The sequence below is a fragment of the Lichenostomus cassidix genome, chromosome 7 (assembly GCF_008360975.1).
Source record: "Lichenostomus cassidix isolate B80296 chromosome 7, HeHo_3.0, whole genome shotgun sequence".
Classification (NCBI taxonomy): Eukaryota; Metazoa; Chordata; class Aves; order Passeriformes; family Meliphagidae; genus Lichenostomus; species Lichenostomus cassidix.
In genome coordinates, this window is record NC_139488.1 from 14,176 (window position 1) to 24,141 (window position 9,966).

The 9,966-nt window shown below is 39.9% G+C and overlaps 1 protein-coding gene across 2 annotated transcripts; it reads right to left on the reverse strand.

The window, feature by feature from the left end:
• Positions 1-250: 250 nt before the first annotated feature.
• NUP35 (nucleoporin 35) lies at positions 251-9,519 on the reverse strand. 2 transcript variants are annotated; one of them, XM_085065651.1, is made up of 9 exons: positions 9,397-9,519; positions 8,354-8,524; positions 6,284-6,411; positions 4,546-4,606; positions 3,797-3,938; positions 3,355-3,424; positions 3,135-3,263; positions 969-1,136; positions 251-544 (listed from the first exon to the last, which is right to left on the reverse strand). In XM_085065651.1, exons 2-9 carry the CDS (start codon positions 8,511-8,513, stop codon positions 467-469), a joined length of 936 nt encoding a protein of 311 aa, XP_084921777.1. In that variant the 5' UTR covers positions 8,514-8,524; positions 9,397-9,519; the 3' UTR covers positions 251-466. The 2 variants fall into 2 exon arrangements, with proteins under 2 accessions (XP_084921777.1, XP_084921776.1); XM_085065650.1 differs by lacking the exon at positions 9,397-9,519 and adding an exon at positions 9,104-9,332.
• Positions 9,520-9,966: the final 447 nt, after the last annotated feature.

Here is a 9,966-nt window from a genome sequence, read left to right on the forward strand (position 1 = left end):
TGTAAAACAGCAATGAATCCTAATTAAAAAATTCACACATACAGGCCCTGTCCCTAGCAGACAGCTCTGCATAGTGTTTTTCCTGCAAGTCACCCATCACCTTTCCAGAGGGGGAAAAAAGAACTAAAGGCATCAGTAAGTTTATCCACCATTTTAAGCATTTGCAACTTACTTTGAAGTAAATCACAGAAAGCAATTACAGAGAAGTCAGTGCTGACATTCTTTCGCAATCATGTCATCAGAGCAGAAATAGGGATAAATCACTTTTATTTACACTTAGCCTGTAAAACCATGTGTACATATCCATAATTTAAAGTGCACACTACATGTCTTCTGAATTAATTGAAGGTGTAACAGGTGCCTATGTAAGATAAAATACTGCCACCAGTAGTTATACAACTAACTACAAATGCCAGTAGTATAGTACACACCCTGACCAGCCTAGTATGTTACTTCCTCTTGTATATTACCAGCCGAAAACATATTCCATTGCTTTAGATACAATACTTTCATCTTTCCTAGGAGTTTGTCTGTCAGAAACCACCTAGAAGGCAGGGAGAAAAATGAAAAGAGAAAATATAGAGAATCAGTCAACGTTTAGTTAATAATTTTTACACTAACCATTTATTTCTTCTTTTCCTAATTGCTATTATATCTTAAAATATGTTTGAAATATTTTCAAAACAAGCCCTTGATCCCTGGAAAAGTGACAAATTATTAATTTAGTATTTATTATTATTATTATTGTTAATAGTGTTAGTATTATTGGTATTAGTATTATTATTTTAGAGACTGAACAGACTGAGCTTATACTTGTACCATGTACTTGTAAAGATGAACCACATCTTTAAAGAACTGACGGCAAAAGATAAAAGCTAAGGGTCACATTGAATTTAAAGTCTGTACAGCCTCATAGAGCTGGACGAGAGAAAACACAAAAACACACGTTTCTGTTTCCCTGAAAATACCTGATAGTCACTAGTGGAAGCCTTATATGCTGTTGCAAGAGGTCTCATTGTAGAAATCCTTGTAGTATTATTTGCAGGTTGTATTGGTGTGCCAGCAGGTTTTGTAGGTGGAGTGAAAATCGAAGACATCGAGGATGTAGAGCTTCTTTCAAAGTTTTCCATCACACTCTTGAATAGAGGGTTAATACAATGTAAACAAATACTGAAAAGCAGTATGCCAACCTTTAGTATCTAAAATTACCTACTATTTTAAATTTTTTGATAAAACATACTCGGATCCCAGAAGATAAAAGCCCTGTCAGTACAGAGCACAGAGGTACCCATGACCACCAAGCATTTTCCTCACAGCAATCATTTACATATTGAATTACGCCATTGCAAAGTAGTGGAAGGTTGGAATCTGTTTACTGTCTGTACGAAATGTCAACCAAGTTTGAAACCATGTAGAGAAAATATATTGTATGACTTGCAATAAACTTCAAGTAGTCACTTGTTTCAAGCCCAGATGAACTAAGTAGCCTAACACCCTCTTTCTAAATATTTAACCTGATCTACACAGTATGTTCTCCAAGCCTTTACCAACTTGCAGCTTTTAGCTCTTATTTAAGTTGCCAAGGTGTTTCACTCAGTCCCCTTTGGAAATGCTAGAAAAGGAATCAGAAGGCTCCATTTCATAAGCTTATGTTTAGAAAGGAATGTATGTAAAATGGAAGAGGCAGCAAGTGACTTGACAGGAACCACAAGTTCCACAACAAACCAGAGAAAACAAGCTGGTAAATAACAACCAGCCTGGGGAGATGTGATTTGCCACATTTAGACTCAGCGGAGCATAGCATTCAACTGGCACATTTGGTAGAAGGGCGTGTTCCAAAATAAATAGGATTGGTGTACAGTGTGGGTGGCAGCTGACTCGCTGCTTAGCACAAGGGGAACCCATGGAACCAACCAATACTTCTGAATCCGAAGCCTAAGTGCTAATGTCAAATCCCCCATATCTGCTTTTCAATAGCAGGAAAGTCTTACCAAAACCAAAACTTCAATGGATTAGTCTCCTGAAATACTTAGCCTCCAAAAATACAACTTAACGACTATTATTTATTTGGCTTATTTATTGGTATATGAAAGTGGATACTATCCACAAAAGACATAATGAGAGTTCAAAAGCAAGGAAGATCAGATGCCTGGCAATTAAATGTCTTAGATCATTACTTCTAGAGCTTCAGCTTAGAGGCAATTCATTTATTGATACAAACTGGATGTCAAAATAGTAAAAAGGCAAGGACAGACCACCAGCAGAAGCCCATGGAGAAAAGGAGCACAGAAATATTTTTGTTTCTGAATTTTATTGAGTGTAAGAAATGTTTCAGACTGCTAAAAAGTTAGTAATTGCGAGTTCAGTGTCTAGGGCTGCCTTCTCAGAATGGTTTACAATGGAAAGCTTACATTACTCTTTAGTATCATGTATCTTTAAAAGAGACAAAAAAAAAATCTGTGCACTACAGAAGAATGACTGTTATTTGCTTAAGCTAATGTACAACACCCCGTGCAAAACGTTGCAAGAATTAAAGGTCAGGGCATTGTCAATCCCTAGACACTAAAGCTCATGCTAATATTAAGACTACAAGACTGCCATGTCTACCCCAGCTAGTACTTACAAGAGTGACACATTTTTCTAGGGGCAGGTGGAAGAATAGGATTGGGATTGTCTTGCTAACAAATTTTCAGTCCAAAGTACTAAGACAAACTCAAGAGCCAGAAGCACAGTCACATTAAAAAACAGAGAGGGACAATTAGGAACAGCAACAGTCTTAATCTGCCATTACCTATCTACTGCAGGCCCTAAAATGCCACAAATTCAAGTCAGGCAACTTATCTCAATTGTCTCTTATATTATGGTTTCACTTCCTTATCTTGTACAGCAATGTAATTCTGTGCATTATAACTTCCAAGGAGCTCAGAGATTGCCCATAACGATCCTTCTCAAAAGGAAATGTTGACAAATACTTAAGAAAAAACGTATGTAAATGTATCACAGACTATACATACAGCGATGAACGACCTATAGTTTACAATTCCAAAAGAAAAAATTAAAGAGGTCAGGGAAAATAAAAAGAAAGACCAAAAGCAGAGTGCCTGATATTTAACTAAAAGCAGCTATTAACTTACTTTATCTATACAGGGCTTGACACCAATCATGATAGATTCACCAAAAATTCTTCCGTCTTTGCTTAAGGCTTTCCGGGCTTGAAGCCTAGACTGATATCTAATATGCATCCAGTTTCCTGTGTTGGACATCTGCATGAGATTAAGTGAAAATTGTGAAATGTAGCTTTTTAAATGTATAATTTGCAATATTTTCTGACATAAGTGTCAAACTAAGACATACCACATGCTTTAATATGTTTCCATACTGAGCAAACTGTAGAAGAATATAGGAAGCTGATGCTTGAGGAAATCTGAAAGACAGAAAAAGATACTCAAAAATTATGAGCAGTTGAAGAATTCAGGTGTTAAGATACAACCCTGTGAAGCATTTCTAGAAATCCTTAAGAGACCACTATAATGCCACTAGAAGCAGTGACTCGAGAAATACCACCTTCTAGGCACTTTACCACACACTCCAACAGCGGAATGGTGCCTAACTGGAAAAAAATATCATGTAGCTTAAGTTAAGATGCCTCACTGAAATATACGTTCGCTTGCTTTAACCATAGTTGTATTTCCTGCAGCACCTATCAATGCCAGACAATATCAATGCGCAAGAATTTCTCTCCATATGGTGTAAAGACTTCACCCATGTTTTCCTAATACTTTGGAAATCAACTTACCCAAATACAGTTACCCATGTGTCATCAAGTTGATCTTCTGAAGTAAGGGAATCACCTTGAGTATAGAAAGGATCTAGCTGAGCAGGAGATAGAGTAGTCTTCTTAGGCTGCCCAATGCTTGCAGGACTGAACATGCTTGAAGCTGTTAAATTGAAATGGTATTGTTGAACAATTTTCTTTTGCAAGACAGAAGTTTCTAGCAAAAGAATAAATTCAGTGTCAAGCATTTTACTTTTATATGGAAGAGTTTGATGGGGATTTACTCACAGACACAAAAAGTAAGTCAATCATAACTTCACATCCGTAAACATACTAATCAGTTTTTATGAACAGCAACCTAGTGTTCCATTTGACTTCTAAACACCAACAACTAATGCAATTGCCAAATAGGAAAAGGCCAACAGAATAAAGCTTAGCCAGAAGCCACTGGTTCATACACAAGATATCAAACCTTGTGAAGATGGAAGGCAATCCATCAATCTCAGCTGCTTCATTCAATTACAACCACTCTGTGCACAGCCCTCATTTGGAACACCACATTTGGAACAAAGAACAAGTTGATTGAAACTCAGTCAGTCTCAGAACAGGCAATTATTTCCTACTCATATTCATATACCTTTTGAAAAGCTAATGAATACACAACCTCCCTATAAATTAGCAAGGAACTGATGTAGCTTGAACAGTAATGGTTTTTCCATATTAAAGAAAGCAGTAAGAAAAGGCAGTAGAAATTTTGACAAGACTTCTACCTGCTCCCGGAGTCGATGGCAGAATTCCAGCTGATGGGCTCTGTGTTAAAGCAAAGCTGGCCTGCATTAAGATACAGAAAGTAACAAATCATTCTTATAGGTATACTGCTCAGATCAGAAGAGATAATTTTCAAGTGATTTAAACGTTCAGGTATTAATATTAACTGTTTGCCTTAAGTTACTCCTAACTTTTAAGAGTAAGAACAGATATTTGCATTTATATTTACTACAAGATTACCAAGAGGTATTAATGAAAAGTTATTGGACAACGTATGTGATGTATGCTTTGTGAAACAAAGTGGCTTTCAATATCAATACTCAGAAATGTTTTAGTTTAACTTCTCAGAACAGTCATGTCACGATTGCTGCACTATAATAATTCACACATTCATGTGCCTCCTCATGGGAAGCATACTAGTATCCTAAATTTATCAGCATTTTCACTGCCTGAAGAGCTTAGAAACCATGGAAACATAACATCCACTTGTATGGAGACTATTACTAGACTTACTTTCCTGTTCAACTATTTAGTGCATAGAAGGAAAGTATATTTTGAGTTTTAGATGGAAGTAGTTGTTTTCTTTCAACATAGGATTTCAACATCCAAAACAACTTCAGTCTATTTTTAGCCTGAATCATGGCATTTCGTAGATACAAGATCAAACAACCTGGAGTACCTGTAGACGTAGCAACATGTGTTCCAATAGCTGCTCAACGTTTTTTGAAATTTAATATCCAATCCTTTAAGATACTATTGGATTATGTCCTTCACAGAGAACTTCAGCTTTCTGAAAAAACTTTTCAGATGGCAATACTCAATAGAAAAGAGTGCCAATTCAGTGAAAGGTGTTCTTACATCAAAAGGATTCAGTGAAAAAGGTCCTAGTAATGCTTGATTAGTCAGTTAAGCAGCACAGCTTATTATAAAATTTACCTTGTAGAAAGTTGACTTTTCCTCTTTCAAAATTAACCCAAACTGTCTACCCAAACTTCGATTAAATATTTTACTCAGAAAAAAAATCCTCCTGTTTCAGTAAGTGCCTCTATTGGATTCTAAAATAGAACCATAGAAACACAGAATTATTAAGGTTGGAAAAGACCTCTAAGATCATCAAGTCCAACCATTAATTTAACATTACCATCTTGACCACTAAACCACGTCTCCAAGAACCAGACCCACACATTTCTGAACTCTTCCAAAGACGGTGATTCTAACACTTCCCTGCGTGCCCTGTTCCAATGCCTGACCATCCTTTCAGTGAGGAAATTTTTCATGATATCCAATCTAAACATCTTCTGGTCTAACCTGAGGCCATTTCCTCTTGTCCTATCACTTGTTAGCTGGGAAAAGAGACCAGTCTCCAACTTGCTACAACCTCCTTTCAGGTTGTGAAACAGTCCTTCTGGTATTCAGCAGTCCAATAAATTTACAAGAAAGTGAAAAGCTGTAACAAAGCTGAATTTGTATGCACAAAGCATAACTGAGGCATCGCTTGCATTTTTCATTTCTGACTGTATTGAAAATTTACAATAACAGGAATTTGCTTAATGACCACAGCTCTTGTTTAGTGTACACAGGAACAGGTACACTAAACACCCAGACTAAGCAATAGTATGATCTGAAGGCTCACCAGCCATTTTGCTACAGCAGTTTATACAACTAAATTTGAGAATTCACTGAGGCAGTAAGCTGTCTCACATCTTCTGCTAAGAACAGGCCAGTACCAAAGACACTTACTGGTCTTCTTGAGGATAGAGGTGTTGATCCAAGCCCAGGACTAGATAACTCATCATATATGCTTCTAACTGGTGGAGCACCACCTTTATCTTTATGTGTAGGGACCACTGGTTGTGGCGGAGACCCTCCTGCAATTCAAAGGAACAAAAGAAGAGCATGAGAAAACTGGTAATTTTGCTTCACCGCTACTTGTTCTTGAAACTTCGATAATAAATTCAGCCATGCTTTCATGTTGATTGTTTCACTGGGGATTTGCAAAGCCATCTGTCCTACCGAACTGTTCAGGTTGAATGTTCTAGGTAGGAGCATCACATATGTCTTAAACAGCATACTACAGAAGTACCATTTAAAACTTTCTGACCTCTTATTAACCCATTATATTCACTGTTTACATGTTCTTTTTCTGAAGTTCTCAGCATGACTGTATGTTTCTATTTTAAGCCCTGCTAGAAGTCAGTTTTAATTCTTTCAGACTAACTTGCCTACAGCAGAGTTGCAAAAGCAAGATTTTTAAGACTTGAGATACCCTACATGTTAAAGAACCATGCCAAAATGCACAGAGACATTGCACATTGCTGTCACATTCCCAACGTCCAAATTCCTGTTCTTCCCATCTAATTTCATATTAAATAAAAATGTAAGCTCTTGAAAGTAGGGACTAGCTTACATATAGATAGGATGAAGTTAAGCCAGCTGCCCTCCCACTTTGTAAACTTTGGGACTTCCAGTATAAAACAGAATTAAACTCCCTGAAAGAACTTGACTATCTTAATACTTTGTGTGGGTTTACCCCATGGGGAAAAAAAAAAAAAAAGAGTAGTTTGCATCAGGTTTTCACTGGCAAAACACTTGGAAACCAAGCTTTTCCAAAGTACTTTTCAATCCTGAATTCTGAGCTTCAAGACTCCACTCTGAACTGTTTAACACATACAAGAACTGTTACCGTTACATAGATTAATTGTGTATTATGTAAAGCACTTTCCCATAAAGGTTTTCAGTTCACATGATGTACCTGATCACTCCCTTTGGGAAGTCTGTGTTAGTATCTTACTGGCTCCCCTTTTCCTACAATTGATCCTTGGAGGCTGTAATAAGCCGTTCTAAAAACAATTAGGTGAAATTCATGTAATAATTTCATTTTCATAAATATTTTCCTAAGAGGTTTGTTCCCGAGAGGTACAGGGGCAGGCAGGCAACAGCAAGAAGCAGAAGACCAACAAACCTCCTATTATGGAACATTTTAAGTTGGAAGGGACCTAGAAAGACCGAGTCCAATCCTGCCTAACATTCAAAGAAGAGAATATTTTAAATTATCTTGCAGTACCTTTAATCCTCGTTTTCTCCTTCAGAATGACTAGCACAGTAACACCATCAGATGTTAAATTATGCCAACTAATTTAGTACAAAAGCCAAGATCATCCATGACATGTCAATTACTCATTCTTCTCAGAGAAGAAAACACACATACAATACTACCATGGGTAAGAATTTTTCCTAGTCTGATTAATTAGGTGGTTGATGAGAAATGAGCATCTACAGCTAGGAAAAGTCTCTACTCCAGTCCAATGACAGCAGACATCAAGACTGTAGCTACAACCACTAGATACTAATTAAGAGGTACATTTTTAGTTTTTCTCCACTCAGTTTTTGTAAGTTTGACAACCTGTAAGTGACCTTTTAGAATTCAAAGAAATAGATAATTTTCTGCAAAGAAATAAACAGTTTCCACAAGCTGCTTTTAGTTTGCCAACAGATATCACTGTTTTAAACAAAGAAAACATTGATGTATGTGTAATTGACTTGTAAGGAGTCATATAAATTAATTTTGTATTAGGAGAGGTTCATGTTACCTTCCCTGTAAAACAAACGTTTCCTCATACCAAAACTGCCACATTTAAAACAATTATGATAATTGAATACACTTGAGTTCACCAGTTATTCAATCAGTGGAGTTTGTTTATAGAAGATATAAAACTATAAGGATTCAAGCCTACAACAACCATGTAGAACAATGAGGCAAACCAATTTTTTGCTTTCAGAACCATTTTTCAGCATTTAACAAATTCTGACCTGTGAGTAGTGGAGACCTTGTTTCCATTACACCAACTGAAGGGCCGCATAAAGCTCGTGGCTGTGGAGTCACTGGCGCAGGTAAGTCACCCATCAAAAACCCAGGGAGAAATTGAGCACTAGCTCCTTGTTTTGGAGATGTTGGGGAGCCAAGAGTCATTGGCTCAGCTCCTGAAAGCAAAATTTAAAAATATGAAAAAGACAGGTGAGCTTACTTTGTTTATTGTGGGCTCTATTAAACAAATGTAACACAGGATAACAGTAAGTGATTAAGACCACAGGATCCCAATATCGTTAGGGTTGGAAGGCATTTCTGGAGATCTAGTCCAACCCCACTGCCAAGGCAGGGCCACTTAAAGCAGGTGACACAGGAACACCTCCAGAGAGGGAGATTCCACGACCTCCCTGGACAGCCTGTTCCAGTACTCAGCCACCCTCAGTGTAAAGACGTTCTCTCTTAAGCTGAGATAGAACTCCTGCTCTTCCTTCGCTTCACCCTACCGCGAACCGCCCCGTCCCGGCGCCGTCTCCCACTGCCCACTCCAGCTCACTACCATCCACATTCCTCCGTCTGGATCGGGAGGTAGGCCCCAGCCCCACTCCCCAGCCCCACTCCCCTCATAGGAGCGCAAGGCAACGCCGGGAGACCCCGCCGAGCAGCCCTGGCCGGGCGGCGAAGCCTCCTAAAGCGACGCCTGGCAAAACCCAAGCGCGGCGTGCATGGGGGGGAAGCCTGTGAGCCCAGCTCACCTGAGGGCGGCAGCTCCATGGCGAAGGCGGCCATGTCGGCCCGGGTGGCGGAAAAAAGGCGGTGACGGCTCCGCCGGGCGTTTTCAAACGGGACGGAGCTTCCTGCTATCGTCACTTCCGATCCGCCCCCCTGACATAGTGTGATTAACCGGGACGGGTGGAGCACTATGACGGGGATGAGGCGCTTGGGGCCAGGCATCACACCGGCCCGGGCTGTCGCCTCACGGCTCCCCGGTAAACGGTCCCCCCGCGTAGGACCAGGTCGTGAACAGAGTTGAAGGAACAGCGCTTACCGTTACAAAGGCTTGTCCTGGGTTGCTTCTACGGGCTGAGAACTCAGAGCAGCCTCCACACACTGCCTCCCAAGGGAAAGGGCTGTCGGTCGTTGCCTAGGCTGCCAGCACCACAGCCACCCGCGTCCGCCAGGACAAGGCATTGAGCGGCTCCCCCACGGACACGAGGGAACGATGACCACAGGACAGCGATCAGATGCAGCGGAGTTGCCTAAATCGCGCATTAACGTTTAGCATAGAGTCACTGTATGGGTTAGCTTGGAAGGGACTAAAGCCCATCCCGTTCCACCCCCTGCCATGGGCAGGGACGTCTTCCACTAGACCAGATTGCTCCGAGCCCCGTCCAACTTTGTCTTGAACACTTCCAGGGACGGGGCAGCCACAGCTTCTCTGGGCAACCTGTGACAGGGCCTCACCACCCTCAGTGTAAATAATCTTATCTAAACCTACTCTCTATTTGAATCCATTCCCCCTTGTCCTGTCACTACATGCTCTTGGAGCATGAGCAATTAATATTGAAAACAAGAGAGGGTGTGGTTCAAACACGATGATTTGCTACAGTTCACACTA

Excerpts from the sequence above, each read along its gene's own strand:
- NUP35 (XM_085065650.1), bottom strand. The coding sequence starts at position 9,302 with ATGCCTGGCCCCAAGCGCCTCATCCCCGTCATAGTGCTCCACCCGTCC. Across the intron at positions 3,939-4,545 it reads GCCATCGACTCCGGGAGCAG|CTTCAAGCATGTTCAGTCCT; the intron begins GTAGAAGTCTTG and ends TCAATTTAACAG. Across the intron at positions 1,137-3,134 it reads TCAAGCCCTGTATAGATAAA|AGTGTGATGGAAAACTTTGA; the intron begins GTAAGTTAATAG and ends CCTCTATTCAAG.